At 35.7% G+C, this 15,209-nt stretch overlaps 3 protein-coding genes across 7 annotated transcripts in view; all 3 read right to left on the minus strand.

Moving 5' to 3' along the window:
* Positions 1-1,857: 1,857 nt before the first annotated feature.
* Positions 1,858-6,840, minus strand: LOC122981075 (protein FAM107B). Of its 2 annotated transcripts, none has more exons than XM_044349594.1 (5): positions 6,707-6,840; positions 5,452-5,503; positions 3,379-3,574; positions 3,140-3,290; positions 1,858-2,613 (listed from the first exon to the last, which is right to left on the minus strand). In XM_044349594.1, exons 1-5 carry the CDS (start codon positions 6,728-6,730, stop codon positions 2,509-2,511), a joined length of 528 nt encoding a protein of 175 aa, XP_044205529.1. In that variant the 5' UTR covers positions 6,731-6,840; the 3' UTR covers positions 1,858-2,508. The 2 variants fall into 2 exon arrangements, with proteins under 2 accessions (XP_044205529.1, XP_044205530.1); XM_044349595.1 differs by having other exon boundaries at positions 5,457-5,503; positions 6,707-6,777.
* A 1,371-nt stretch (positions 6,841-8,211) lies between these two features.
* On the minus strand, positions 8,212-10,837 carry si:dkeyp-67f1.2 (uncharacterized protein LOC556106 homolog). The gene is made up of 7 exons (XM_044348740.1): positions 10,825-10,837; positions 10,207-10,372; positions 10,057-10,115; positions 9,094-9,144; positions 8,921-9,005; positions 8,713-8,839; positions 8,212-8,589 (listed from the first exon to the last, which is right to left on the minus strand). Exons 1-7 carry the CDS (start codon positions 10,835-10,837, stop codon positions 8,488-8,490), a joined length of 603 nt encoding a protein of 200 aa, XP_044204675.1. The 3' UTR covers positions 8,212-8,487.
* Positions 10,838-13,419: 2,582 nt separating this feature from the next.
* The window catches only part of cfap20dc (CFAP20 domain containing), a 32,613-nt gene continuing 30,823 nt past the window's right edge, over positions 13,420-15,209 (minus strand). For all 4 annotated transcript variants that reach the window (XM_044349366.1, XM_044349365.1, XM_044349364.1 and 1 more), the window contains exon 21: positions 13,420-15,121. The gene's annotated coding sequence lies outside the window, so the exon portion shown is untranslated. The remainder of the gene's footprint in view (positions 15,122-15,209) is intronic.

Below are 15,209 nucleotides of genomic sequence, written 5' to 3' on the forward strand. Positions count from 1 at the left end.
CACAGGGATCTCAGTCTGGGCGCTCCGCCTGCTCTGTGCTGTGCACCTCTAGTGGAAGAAGTTTTGGTCTACTGTTTGCATGACCTGGTTAAATATGTTTACATGAATGATGATCAATTAGTATAAAGACACATGATTATTATTACTCTGTTGTATTGAAAATGATGTAATACTGTAATTTTGAGCTATATAATGTGAAGTGAGTAACACCAGAAGTAATGTTGTTGACAATGTACAACACAGCACAGTGGACTTACTGTATCATTTGCATTGACTATGAAGGTCTAGTCTCTACCTGAGTGACATTTCTCCTGTACTATGTCATTTACAACTCAAATTTCTTTTTTTTCAATCATTTTTTTTGTGGTTATGTTGCTTATGTAGAATCTATCAAATACTTTTTTCTCTCTCTAATACCCAGTCACAAGTAGAGAAAAAAAAACACATATCCTACTCTTATACAAGTGCCACAGAACAAAAAAATTTAACAAAAGAAAAAGTGCTGGAAACATCATCTGTGTGCAGTGGGAGTAGCCTTCAGTGTGCATGGTCTACATTAATCCTCTGAGAAAATGAGCTACAGTACTAAAGCCATACACTGAAGTGGGAATGTTTGACTGTAGATTCACATGTCATCAACTTTTAATATATGACTCAGATGAAGGATGACATAAAATTCTCCCTGCGACAACTGGCTGAAAGCACTTAAACCCTGATATTAATCATACCTTACGGTTATTAATTTAAGGTATGTCATGACATAATGCTGTATTTTAGTTAGCTGTAGTGAGCCAACTCATCCATACAATATTTTATTGAATTTGAATACATTTATTTGCCTACATTGAAACCAGTTCCCTCGATCTGTCATTGATACATACACGTACATAGTACAGTAAAAGAAGGCAATCACTCTGGATTTACATGACTGTAATTGTGGAAAATATGCAAACTGTGTGTGAAGGGCTTCATGTTAACTGTAAGATAGCCAATGTTGATGACTTTGATAAACTGGCTATTATTTGTCTGGTAATGACCTTATGTTGAACCTTACCTGGGATTTGTTTCCACTTGGCTGTGTTTTTTTTTCTTAAAAAAAAAAGCTTATTTTACCCATTACAAACACATCTAAATGCATAAAGAAACACGTGTATATTATATATATAAATATAAGTATATATTGTATATCCTTTTTTGTAAAGCTGTTTTGAGCTACAAATGTATGGATGCAATGCATCATGGGTTATTGAACAAGCTGTAAGAAAATACAAAGATTTGTACCCACAGAGATATGATTGCAGGAAATGAAATAAAACTTCCTTGTCTATGCATTGTGTGTTCTGTCATTACGCTGCACTTCATTTTGAATATGGGGTACAAAGAAAGTATCGTAGTTTGTGAAGTACAGTTGAATTGCTTCAAAAATATAAACAGATTACAAATGGGCAGCAAAGTTTTTGTACTACTTTACTTTTTCCTTACTGTATATTGTCACTCAATATTGTCATACTGAGGGAGCAATATGCAAAATGCAAGCAAAGCACAGCCTCAAAAAAAATTGCAGTTAATCACTGTAATGAATATCATTACAGTATTCAGGTGTGTAGTCTGCCCTTGAAGATTATTCAATGTTCAGAACTTGTAAAGATAAATATTACCTTTATTCATTCTGGTATACATTAATTTACATGATCTATTATTTTCCAATAGAAGTACCTGTTTTTAAATTTTACACATATGTGGTTGTAACTTAGTGGTTTAGACTTTACTCTGTTTTTCTCTTTCCTATGTTTTTCACTTTGTACATTCATTACTATGTGAACACACTTATATGTAATGAGAAAACATTCAAATGTATCAGTCTCATGTTCATTTATTTAATGTAAATATTACCAAAAGGCACACAAAGGACACAAGAGTCATCTCAAATTTACAGTAATTCTCAGTGGTGACATCAATCACCTTGGCAGACATCATGTCAATGTCCTCTTGATACCTCGTTCAAATATACCTGACTGTTTGACTAGTGCATTGATGATAACTCACTTCTCAGCATCACAATATAAAACACACCTAATTTAGCTGTAATATAATTGTGACAAGTGCAGGAAAACTTAAAGCGAGTACTCAAAAACTACCAATTGTGTCATTATACTGACAACACATCCATCATGTTGAATGATACGGACAGAGTAGCAAGAAATATTACAGACATGTTAAAAATAGTGACACAAACAGTGAGACATGTTATATGTAGAGTTTTAAATATTATCACATTAGTATAAAGTACCGTCTACATAATAATCCAGCAGTCTAATGCAGCTATATAGACTTAATGAAAATATCTTGATCGTCTTGATGATGAATACTGTATTATCTATTTATTTTACAAGTTTTAAACAATACACACTGAAGGTCTAATGGTGAAGATCAGTCTCTCACTCTCGAGCCAGTCACTTATTTCAAACGGTCCATTGTGCCAAATAATATAATCACGTATCTTAACTCTCAAGCTTCTTCTTCTCCTGCATCTAACACTGCGGTCCTTCTCAGTCTCTCTTTGACTCGGAGGAACTCTGGCTCATCTTGCTGTTGCCCTTTGTTTCTTTCCAGCTGAGGGGAAAAAAAAAGAAAACATGCTTAAATTTGGAGCTCATATGTGTAGCTGCAGTGACCAGGCGCCATTTTCACAAGATTATTGAGGTCTGGTTTAATTCCCCAAACGCCTGAAAGATCCACACAATCCTTAATCCTTCTTAACACAAAGGCAAAACCTTTGTAAATAGAGCAGCCTAGTTAAATCTCTACATGTGACGTCTTTTAGTTCATATAGTTAGAACACTCAGAGGGCATTAATACAAGTGAGTTAGTGAAAGAGCCAAGACTGGATTTCTGCAGTCTGAAACAGTGTCTGCACTGCTCTCCACTGGCCAACTGCAGAACAACTTCATGCTCCACATGGTACTATAAACCCTCCAGATCAATGCCAATCTTCTGTGTGGAAATACTGAACATTTTTATATGATAAAATAATTAATGAGATGTTGCTTTCTCATTTTATTCCTAATATCAACCATTATGATGTTTTCCCGGCAGATGTGACAACAATTTTTGTGAAAAATGTGAAAACATGTCCTACCTTTTCTAGCCTCTGATGTCTTTTCAACAGCTCTTGATGAAGCGGTGAACGGTTCTTCTCTTCCTGCTCTCTGCTTGCTTTCACCTTTTGTTCCCATTTCCTCTTTTCTAGAGCTAGCTGGAGTTCAGTCTTCCCCTCTTGACATACTCTCCTGACAGACACACAGAAATACTCTGTTATCTATTTGAACAAGGAAACTGAAGTGTCCATCAGTGTCCATGATTGTCATTGTGTCCAACCTCTTGTGGGTCATCCGCAGTTCTTTGTGGAGCTCCCGGTGGCTCTTGGAGGCAGTTAAAGGATTGAGAGGTTTTTGGGGTCTGATTAGATTACTGCTCTCCTCCTGACTGTCCTCACTCTGTGGTTGGGATGGAAGAGCCTGAAGCTCTGGGGATCGGTCTTCCTGTTCATTTTGGTGTGTCTGCATTACTGAGACTAAAAGAGAAAACTTACCAACAAACCCATACTGTATATCTACTAAATAATAACCATCAGGGTGAAAGTAAGTCTACAATTCAGTATAATTGTGAATGTTACACTTCTAAACAGGAAAGAAATTTGCACAGAAAAATCATGGCAGGAAAACAGACTATTATATACTATTGTCTCAGTGATGAGATCAAAAATTATGACAAAACTCTGGTGTGGAAAATAAGCCATACACTCCTTTGCAGCTTCTTAAGTCCAGACTGCTCGAGGACACACCACATGCAAACACAAGTTAAGTTACTCAGCGCAATTGTTTTTGTTGCACTTATTTACAATGCTCTCAGTGATACTAAGAAACACTGGAAATATATGGAGGAAATTACTTTTACCACAAACACTGACACCGCATCCCACAGTCTCAAACAGACTCGAAATGCCCTGGGAACCTTAGTGGTGCAAGATTTTTCAAGTGTCCTTGATGCAAGTGACACCATGGAAATCTCGGGGACCATCAAATAAAGTAAGCTGACCGTTAAGGTGATTTTATTCTTGATTTTTTTCATTTATATTTTTCAAGCTTTATTTATTCAGGAAATGTCATTGAGATCAAGATCTGAGAACATTCACATCATACACACTCACAGACACTTCTTACTACTTAAAACAATCCCAAACATTATGAAGAATATTAGCTTGTAAAACTTTTAAGCCCCTCAGATGAACATGTGTCTCTAATTTAATGCTGTGTTGCAGTTCATTCCAGTATTAAGGTGCAAAGTATGAGGAACAACCTGCTCTGTGATCTGGTGTCATCGGTTATTAGCTCTAAACTCAACTAAGGATGTTAAATAACTTTGATAGCAAGGCCTTATAAATGAAGACACAGGTATGCTGATGCCTTCTACATGTAAGTGATGACCATCCGACCTTTTCATATAACTCACAGTGGTGAGTGCAATAACTGTCTGGTGTAATGAATTTAATGGCACTGTGGTAGGTAGCAACCAGTGGTTTAAGGGTGGTGGCAGCAGTACGAGCATACAGGATGTCTCCATAATCCAATGCGGACAGTAGATTGTATAATGTGTTTATTGCTTTGAAAAGAGAAACAAGCTCTGTTCCAGTACAAGAATACAATTTGAATTTCTAGTTTTTGATGTTCAACATGAGTTTTGTAGGACAATCTGCTGTCTAACCAAAGTCATTAGTATTTATAGTGCTGTACTGTGTCATTAGTTCTCCATTTGGATTACAGATAGATGTGGGAATATACATCCTCTTGACAGCAAGACGCTGTATGTAAGACAACTTAAAAAACACTTCATTGGTCAAAAATGAAAACCTTTTTCTATGAAGACTAGATGTCCAACAGTCTATAAACCTGCAGCATTTTCAACTGTAAACAACAATTACAACTTCACATCACAGTTGTAAAACATGAACCTGAACTGAGTTTAGAGACTTGAATGTTGAATGTTACTGGGCAAATGGTTTATTGACGGCCCCATAAAAGTTCGTTGACTTAACAAATTCTGGTCTACCTTTATAGACTTTATTGACACAGTTACACAAACAATAAAAATGCCTCTACTGCAAACAACTACAGTACACATGTGCTTTTATGGCACCATCTATATTCCTGCTACCTCCTTTCATTTTTTTCCCTCAGTCACACAAACAGATCACAAGATTAACCCGCGGCTTTATGATAATGATGATAATAATCAACTTTATAGATGGAACAGTGGCTTAGTGGCTGATACCCTGCTGCTTCACAGCAAGAGAGTCGTTGGATGTGTCATAAATGAATAACATGAGTCTGACAAATGGCAAGATGACACAGAAATCAACAGTATTATTAACTAACAGTATAATCAACTCACCTGACCTGTTCAGGTGTGTCTCACTTCTACCTGGAAAATGCTGAAGATCTCTCTGTTAACAGAAAAAAAGACAAATCACATGTGAAATAGAATAGAATTGATCTCATACTGTAGTTACTACTAACTTATCCATAAAATGTGTTGCTTTTTTTTTCAAAATACTGGCTTGTATAATAAAAAAAAATATACTGTCAAACACGATAGCTATCAAAAAATAGATAGAAATCTCCCAGTGCAGGCAACAATGTAATTTCATGCAAATGTCAGTGAGCGCTGTGAACCACACAAAGCAGCATTATGATGCTGACACACAAAACAAAGTGTCGGCTCTAGTTCCACATCTCCAGTGAAGCGAGTGCCCTTAGTGGTGAGGTGGAAGGCTGCCATCTCATTTATGGCAGGATCAAACAAAACGCAGTTTGATTCCCACTGAGGAACTCATTTGCTGGAGCAGAATTAATAGTCAAGACAAGAATTGTTGCCCTGTGGAATTCAGTCTGGACTAAACTGCCTCAGTTGTTTTCTTTCTGTTTTTATTGTTTGATAGAATTGTTAGATGAATATGTAGCAAAATGCAACATAGCAGACAACATTTTTTGTAGCTCTGGTATTGTTAACATTTCAGTTTCAGCTGCACCATGTCTGGCCTTCGTAAAAAAAAAAAAAGAAAAAGTAACAGCATTAAATCTGTTCATAAACCAGCCTCCAGTATGACAGTGAATGGTCAAAATGAGTAAAAATCAATCTAGATGAGGCATTTTAATGACAAACTCTGCTGTTGTCTCTGCTGTTTGGATGATGAGAGGAGACCCCTGCTGCTTTGCTAAATCTCACACAGTGGATAATGTGTGGAGAAGAATTAATAGGACATGACGGGATAAACACTCTCCAAGGCCCACTCTTCAGTGTTGGCAAGGCTTTTCTCATTGGATAAAGGCCTGTGTTTGGTTTGAGCATTCACTGTCTTTCAGAAATGAAACAGCAGAAAAGGCCTGCCAGGAAAACCAACAAAATACAAGAAAACTGAGGTAAGCCTCCATGTGCTAAAGTATACACCAATAATACATTGTTTATTATGACAGACAATCCCCAAAATGTGTCTTTTTCATTGTTAATTCTCTCAAGAGCACAATTTATCAAGAAAGTGCTGCATATTTGCCACATGGATGCCTCCACTGGATATTCTTGCAATTAGACTTTAGGAATTTCATGTGAGCGTTTTGCGTAACAGTGAAGAAGAAATTAACAATCTTACCTTCTTTCCATGAGTGACTCCCATGTCCTCAGTATAAATCCAGATTGTTATCTGCACAGACCCCTCCTGGGCTCACAGTGGACAGAGTTTCAACAATTATCCGAGGTTACTCTCTCTCCCTCTCTACTGCGCCAACCAAGAATGCCAGAGAGAGGAAACTCCCAGTAGGACAAACCCTTGAGAACAGGCCCAAAGTGCTCAAAGAATATTTACAGTACAAAGTATGGAACAAATAAGAAAAGGAATATTGAGAAGTGATGTGAGAAGTAGAAGAGAAAGACGACGACTTCCATGGAAAGTACTGAAAAAAAGTGAGAAATATGAGATAGCAACTGCTCTTGAAATGATAAATGATCCCTGAATCAGAAGAAATGTTGTTCATTTATCCCAGAGAGACAAAATGTCAGCATGTTCTACCAGTATTAGTTACAGTACATGTATCCATATGAGTGTAAAATGTTACATTAGCACTATAACACTATAACCTTGACTGATTTTATTTTGCATATTCTATTATTATTAACAGTAATAGTCAAGTCAAGTTAATTTATTTATTTATACAGTCCAAAATTACAAATGACATTTGCCTCAGATGCCTTTTTAATGTGTACAATGTACTGTACGACACCAAGTATCCTTAGACCCTTAACCTAAAAAACACAAAACAAACAAAAAAAACGTTAATGGTAAAAAAAAAAAAAAAAGAGTAACACAATGACAATTTTGTAGTTGAAACATTTTAAATAGTTAAAATAAACAGTTTTTTTTAAATAGTTAAAATAATTTGTAGCAAAGTAGTTATAGTTAAAATAGTTTGCTTAAATAGTAAAACAGTTGAAGTGACGGTTGAAACACAAATACCGAAAGAAGCTGAAATAGCAGTTAAAAAGGACGTGTTTCCCTGTAACTGTAAGCACTGAATGAAGATGAAGTATCAGTTTAGGTGTCAGCGCCACCACCAACTTGAGGTATCAGTTGAAACGAAATTGCTGAAAGGAGCTGAAGAGTTAAAGTTCAAGCACCGACAGGAGTTGAAATGTCAGTGGAAGTGAAGGTAAACTGAGCAGGAAGTGTCACTTGAAGTAGAAACTAGAGAAGCATTAGTGCCAGTTCAAGTGTTTAAACTGAAAGACGATGTCACTCGACATGCAACGTGTGAGATCCGTTGAAGTGTAAGTGATGAAAACACTTTGATTTAAAGTTTTAGACAGTTTGAATCTCCCGTGAAGGTCTGGAAAGAGCATGAAAGGTATGAAAAAGTGGAACCGATGTGATAAAGTACAAAGGGTGGTGACTGGTGTGAAGTTTGAATGATGTTTCTGGGTGAAAACATGAATGAGTATGAAGAGGTTGAAGAGAAGCTGAAAGGGTCCAAAAAGATGAGCAGAATGTTCAAAGTTTCATTCGAATGAGCGAAAAAGTTGAATATTTTCAAAAGTATGAAAGATATAAAAGAAAAATCTGAATAGAGGCACAGATGTAATACATGAGCTGAATATTTTAAAGTTTGAATAAAATTTTTAGGAACAAGTATAAGCAAGTTGGAAAAGAAGAAACGTAAGAATAATGGTATGAACACGAGTTTAAGAGTGTGCATCGTTGGGGAGAGCATACTAATAAAATACAAAGTGAAGTGAATATTAAGAGCAATAAATTAAAGCGTTTAAACTGTTTGAAATGTAAAACCGGAGTGACATCATTTGCGGAGATAAGTCTTGAAAGCCTGAAAACCATTAAAAAGGAAACTTCAATCATATTTTCCAGTTCATCAGTGATGTCCTTTAAAGTTTCTGTCCATCAGCGCCTCGGGGGAAACAGCCGCCCACCTCCACCGTCGCGGGCCATCCTTCGTAAATGTTGGTTTTCTCATCATTAACAGCTTGCTGACAGGTGAAAAGTGAAGAAGACATCAGTTTGCAGTCAATTTTCATGCTTTTTAAAAAGAAAATAAATGATCTTAACTGACACAAATAGAACGAATGTAATCACAGAGCAGAGTCACTGACCTTCTCAAAGGAGCTGTTGTTTCTCATCCCTGCTTTTCCTACAAACACCCAGTTATCTCTGCGTTTTACAGACTTGATCAAAGTGCTTCCCATTCCAACGAATATCTCCCTCATTTCATCTGTCATTCTGCCACAAAGAAGTACAAAAGAGTCAGACTGTGTGATATGAAATCAATTTAGCTGCTGAATCTTTGTGATAATGATTTACTTTGTTGTCACGTCGTCATATGATGCCACCATAACAATCTTTCCGGTTTCAATCTCCTTCAGGTACGCCAGGATGTCTTCTGGTTCTTATGTTAAAGTAGTTACCGTTATTTAAAGGTTGCAAAAGACTTTGAAAATGAAAACAAGTTTAAGGGATTAAAAAACAACCCTTACTTCCAATTTTCATGTTAAGATAGCCAAATTTCTCCACATCTCCTTTTTCACCTGAGATGAAACAAAAAACTGTATTATTGACAATACACACAACATGACAACATACCAACAGCCATCTCCTCAAGGTCTGTTTATTAGCAATTCTGGAGCTTTTTATTACATCACATGATCTTCATAGACAAAAGTGGGTTTTCTTAAGCACTTACAGGATTTTCCCCTCATTTTAAGTGCTTTACTGCTGATGAGGAACATGTAATATGATAGAAAGCTCCAGAAGCTAATAAATTGTGGTGTGCTTGTTTTGGCAACTGCTGTTTCCAAGTTCAGGAATTAACTCTGAAACTCAAAACTGTTAATAATTATAATTTTAAAAAATGTAATTTATAAAAGTGCATCAACAGTTAAAATTATTTCTTGTATATGTTTCATAATTTGGTTGATTAAAGGACAGATTCACAATTTTTTCAAGTCTGTCTTAAAACAACAGTCGGGTGCCCAAATGAACAGTGAAATATTTTCTTGCCGTAATCATTCCTCCTGCTCATACAGACCATTAGAAGATCCCTTCATAATACATTTACAATGTAAGTGAGGGGGGTCAAAATCCACAAGCCTCCTTCTGTCCAAAAACGTGTTTAAAAGTTTATCTGAAACTAATATGAAGCTTCAGCGGTCCTAATGAGTCAAATCAAGTAGATATCTTTCAACGTTACAGTCTTCTTAGTGTCAAAGTTCCTCTTTTTGTTACTATACTTCCACCACAGCTCAACAGGGAAACAGAAAGAGGGAATTTGATGCTAAAAAGACTGTAAATGTGGTAAAACTATGATTGTCTTCAATGATTTGTTCTAAGACAGATCTGAAAAATTGTGAACCTATCCCTTAATCCTTCAATGCATACCAGTAATTTACAGATCTGTTTCTCAGTGTGCTGCAGAGGTATCAGAAAGTATTTTTACTCACCATTTATGACCACAATGTTCAGTCCTGGTCCCACATTATTCAACAAATGAGCCATGATGCTGTTGAAATACCCTTAAAGTTTAGATTCACTGCAGAGTGACTATTTTCTCAACATTTCATTTATTCAGGAAATACCACATAAACACATACATTTTACCCTCAAAACAGATGTGTGGCCCAACAACATTGGCGGCTCCACTTCTGATATGTATAGCGAAATGGTCAGGTGGACAGATTCCGGAGAGGCCACATTTTGGCGCAGTCTCAGGTGTTGCTACAGATACAGAACAGAGTGATGGAAAAAAGCATTTCTGATCTTACAAGAACAAAGCAAAACATTCAGTAAATGTGAAAGTCATGTGTGATGTTAGAAAGATAAGTTATACCATAACCGAACAACAGAGAGAATAATTATTTCTGTTAAAAAATTTAGTATGTTTGACTTACTTATTTTGAATATTGTTTTGATTTGATGTGCATTATTCATCCCTAAAATGACAGAATGGAGACAAAATTATTGAGATGAGGAAAACACAAAGTAGCTCAGTATTTAAAATCTAATAAGAAACAAATGATCTCACCAAGAATATTTCTTGCTTTCTTGTGTATTTCAGATGAATTGTTTGAGATTTCCCATGTTATTAGGAAAACAACAATTACAGCAACAATGTGCAAGACAGCTGTCAACCACAAAGTGCAGATAAATGTAAATGTATGGTCAGAGAACTGACATTATCTGTTTTTTTTTTAAATAAAGAAAAATCTCACCTCGGTATCTCATGTCTGCGACAAATCTCAGAGCTGTCTTTCCCTAAAAGCAAAACCTTTGAAATGCACTTGAAGTACTTCCTATAAACAGGAAATATTGCAGCAGAGCTTTGGTGTCGTCTTAAATGTTAAGACATGCCCTGATCTAATCGTTCCTACAACAGTGACTTGTGTGAACGGCCTTTGGATATGCAATAAACGTGGCAGTGCTCCTACTTGTGCTACGTAAAAACCAGGGTGTGGAATTATATATGCACACACCCACAGTGAACTAGATGATCAAGTTGCTCTCTTTGACAATGTCAATATGGGGAGGTGTCCACCAGTAACAGATACTGTTTGTACAGAACAATGCAGGCTGCATACAGCAGACTGTGTGTAGCTGGTGGGTAAACAAGCATCTGAAACCTGGAGAAGGAAAAGCACCAAAAAAGGAGAGAGAGAGAGAGAGAGAGAGAGAAAAAAAAAAAGGCCACGGGCCTCATATTTCAAATATGATGAGTAAATGAAAAAAGGGTTCAAAGAATCACTGTGTCATTTATCAGACTTTTCTATTTGTATGTAAATTTGAGTAAATCCCATATGATGTGTGGAGTTATCTGCACAAAACTGCTGATACACAACAAATGCTGCAAACCGTGAGAAAAAAAAATCAAAGGAGAAACAATAGACAAACACAATGATAAGAAACTAAAAATATAACAGAATCAGATGTAAATCAATTCATAAAACATGAAGTTATATACATATAAAGTTTATACATTTAATAATCATTGAGAATAAAATACCTTTTTCAACTGAAACCTGCCTAAGAGTGAGCACGAACAGACAATAAAGACAGGTCAAATATGGTCTATGGTGTTTCTGTAGACATAATGTATTACAGTGAAGACATTAAAACATATTTTTGATTGACAGGCAACACTGTTTGCACATGAACAAGAGATTGGTGACTAAATGATGGTGAAAAGCATAGTAATCCCTTAAAGAAAAGGTTAAATCCTCATGTCAGTAAGCTGATCCTCGAAGCTGAGCTCAGGTTTTCGCCTGCCTGGAAATAAAAAAAAGCATTTCTCTACAGGGAGTAATGCGGTGATGTTATATATTATATATATTATACTTTTATTAAAGTTATTGTGGTAAGTTTGATCTTATGTCATTTTTTTCATCAGGAAAAAGGTGAGTAGCTGCTTAAACAGTCAAGGTTCAATGTGACTACTGAAGAGCAAACCACACATATAGAGATGGGTGAAAAATTTAAGAAAAAAAAAAAGCAGCACAAAATGTCTTCGTGAGGTGTTGAGTCACGAGTCTTCAGAACAGCGTCAGTGCTCCTTGGCAAAGATTCTTCAAGCCTGTGAACCTCTGCTGGACGGATGAAAACCATCAATCCAAGACATATTCCCTCATTTGGAGTTTTGATGATGGTAGTGAAGAACAACATGTGTGCAACACATTGGTCCAAAATCTACCACAGGTGTTCATTTGTTGAGATCTAGTTACTACAAATCCCACAATGTCATTTTGTCACACAATGTCAATGTCACATAACAAGGCTTGAAAATTATGCTGAAATCAATTTTTAGTCCTTTTCATTTCAGTTTATATCAATTAATCAGTCCAGTAAGTAATCCTTGACTATAATAAAGAAAATAATAAAACACAGGAATTAAATGTTTGTGAACTAATATTTAGATGTTGCTTAGATACGATAAATGCAATGAAATATTTTGTCCTATCTGACACCTGAAAACTGTTAATATCTGATATATGAATCTTTTCCCCCCCATTTCCTACCCAAACGTTGTCACTGGCTTCATGTTGAATCTGGCTGGCCTGTTTGTTAAAGTAATGATAAATTACCTTCTATGCAGTGGTGGAATATAACTAATTACATTCACTCAAATACTGTACTTTTGATACTTCTACTACTACTTTGATACTACTACTATTTCAGAGGGAAATATTGTACTTTTTACTCCATTTATTTCACAGCTTTAGTTACTGGTTACTTTTTGGATTAAAATGTGCCATAAAATAACATGATTAGCTTAAAAATTGCACTGCATTGTTAAAGATTAAACCAGTTGTTCTCAACATGTTTGGCTCCAGTGTGTAGTTACGTCTCCTTGTCATGTTTCAGATGTTCCATCAAAGAGACATTTCCCCTCAAATAAATAACTGTTTGAGGCCCAAGGATATAAAACTATTCAATATTGCAAAAATTATTGCGTAAAGATTAAAGGAAAGTTTAGAAGTTTTTTTTTCTTCTTTCTTATCCATCTATCATCTCACAACCCCTCAGATTTATTTTATAAAGTAACCAGCTATAATAAAATGCTTCTTATTCAGTGACTATTAAATGTATTGAATATGTCAGTCACAACCTAATTTTTTGCAAGACACATACTTTTACTTATACTTCAAGTTTGTTGCACTGGTCAAACTTCTATACTTTTACTTAAGCAGGATTTTAAATGCAGGACTTTTACTAATAATGAAGTATTTTTACATTGATACTCTTTAAGTAAAGGATCTGAGTTCTTCTTCCACCACAGGTTCATCAGTTGCTTGAAAGTCACAAACACTAGGCCATTACATGACAAGAACTTTACTATATGACAGCAGATGTTTACAGAATATTAACCAATTAGGACTGTAAATTCTTAACATGGCGTAATACTGATGAGGACCAGCAGAGGGTCTTTGTGCACTACTGATTACTGATCAGAAGGAACATTGTGCACTCAGAGAGTCAAAGGACTGAATAACACTGAGGGAACCAAACATAACATTTTGCACCTTTTTTATAATAACAAAACAAACAAACAAACAAAAAAGCAGTACTAACAATAAATATTTCCTTTCTAACAAAGCGGGGATACTCTTTAGATAAGAGACAGAAAATAAATCATTAAAGTCATGAGTTGGACTAAACGAGGATAATCCCAGAAGGTGGCAAACACATCAGCCAGTTTGCAGGATGAATATATTTAATAACATAAATATTCAAATGCACCAGTATGTAAAATGATACACAGTGTGCATCATTAACATCATTCACACTGTCATCAGTAACTGCACAGCAAACCCCATCGTTGGATGTTAGTAATAAAACATGAACTTTAAACTGCTATCAAGAAAGGACTGATGACAATAGACTGATTCCATTGCTTACATTTGTGATCATACTTTCAAAACTGAAAAGGGAAAGCAAAGCAAAATGATTTCTGATTAATGATTCATGAGCTGACACTAGCATCCTGTGACACTGATGTTCACTTTTTTTTTCCTTGGTGGTAAATGTAGCTGTCAAAAAAACCATCTCTGGGCTGCTGCAACATCACTTAGCCTAGAAGTCCATTAAAGAGTATGTGGTCCTCTGAACTCTACAGCAAATTTACTTTAAGTGGGTTAATGTTAGCATGAAAAGGAAAATATGTTTCAAAGGGAAGCGGCCAACTGGTAGATAGCTGCCGTTTCAGTCGGACTATTTTTAGCTGCAAGTCAATTAGGGCGTTTGAAACATCTGAAATGTCAAATCACCATGTGATGCTTTGTAGCAGCCACTTATTTCATAACTGCTGGATAATGTTGTGTACTCAGGCCTGTTCTGTGATCACACTGAAAAAAAATGTTAAAGTGCAAAATGTAATAAGTGGAAATAAATTAAATGTATTAAATTGTCATTTTTACAAAAATATGCTTTAGTATAAAAGTATAATTAAAAAAGTATAGTATAATAATAGTATATTTAGTAACAAATATTTAACCATATATAAGCAAATTATTATCTTGTTGCTGTTAAATTCTTCTGGAAACTACTTTAATTGTTGCCACAGGTTTATTTATTCTTTCATTTCATGTGTATTAATGTGCTGCCGGCAAATTGCATTTTTATTTGCTCTCTTTTTACTGGTTTTATGACCTTTTCATCATAGCAAAGTTAATCAGATTTTTTTTTTCTCTCATAGTGACTGACAGAGCATTACATATACAAGTGAAAAACAGGAAAAATCTGATAGTCACAGGCTTTTTACATTACCTGTAGTCTTCTGATTCAATGCTAATGCAGCTTTAAAAGCATTGTACGTCAGGTATTACAGTATGAAAGGCTCAAGGTTGACCCATCAGTGTCATTGACAGTATTTCACATTACGCATAAAGAGGTAAGACTGCTAAGAATTCAAACTTTCATAAATACAAATCCAGAAACAAAACCTCACATTTCATCCACAATAAACTCCTCTCCAGTCAGTCCGGCAGCAGTGCGGCAACAGATTTATTCCAGAAGATCCTGTCACAAGAAAAAAAAAGGAAAAGGAAGCAACAAATGACATGTGATGTGGAAACTTACAGCTGTGTCAACTTGCACTGTGGGACAC

The sequence above is a fragment of the Thunnus albacares genome, chromosome 4 (genome assembly GCF_914725855.1).
Source record: "Thunnus albacares chromosome 4, fThuAlb1.1, whole genome shotgun sequence".
NCBI lineage: Eukaryota > Metazoa > Chordata > Actinopteri > Scombriformes > Scombridae > Thunnus > Thunnus albacares.

Coding starts and splice junctions, on each gene's coding strand:
- si:dkeyp-67f1.2 (XM_044348740.1), bottom strand. Junction 10,116..10,206: donor ATCTGTTTTGAGGGTAAAAT/GTATGTGTTTAT, acceptor GTATTTCAACAG/CATCATGGCTCATTTGTTGA. Junction 9,006..9,093: donor TCTTAACATGAAAATTGGAA/GTAAGGGTTGTT, acceptor CTTTAACATAAG/AACCAGAAGACATCCTGGCG.
- LOC122981075 (XM_044349594.1), bottom strand. CDS start 6,730: ATGGGAGTCACTCATGGAAAGAAG. Junction 5,504..6,706: donor GAGTCACTCATGGAAAGAAG/GTAAGATTGTTA, acceptor TTCTGTTAACAG/AGAGATCTTCAGCATTTTCC. Junction 3,291..3,378: donor CTGCGGATGACCCACAAGAG/GTTGGACACAAT, acceptor TGTGTCTGTCAG/GAGAGTATGTCAAGAGGGGA.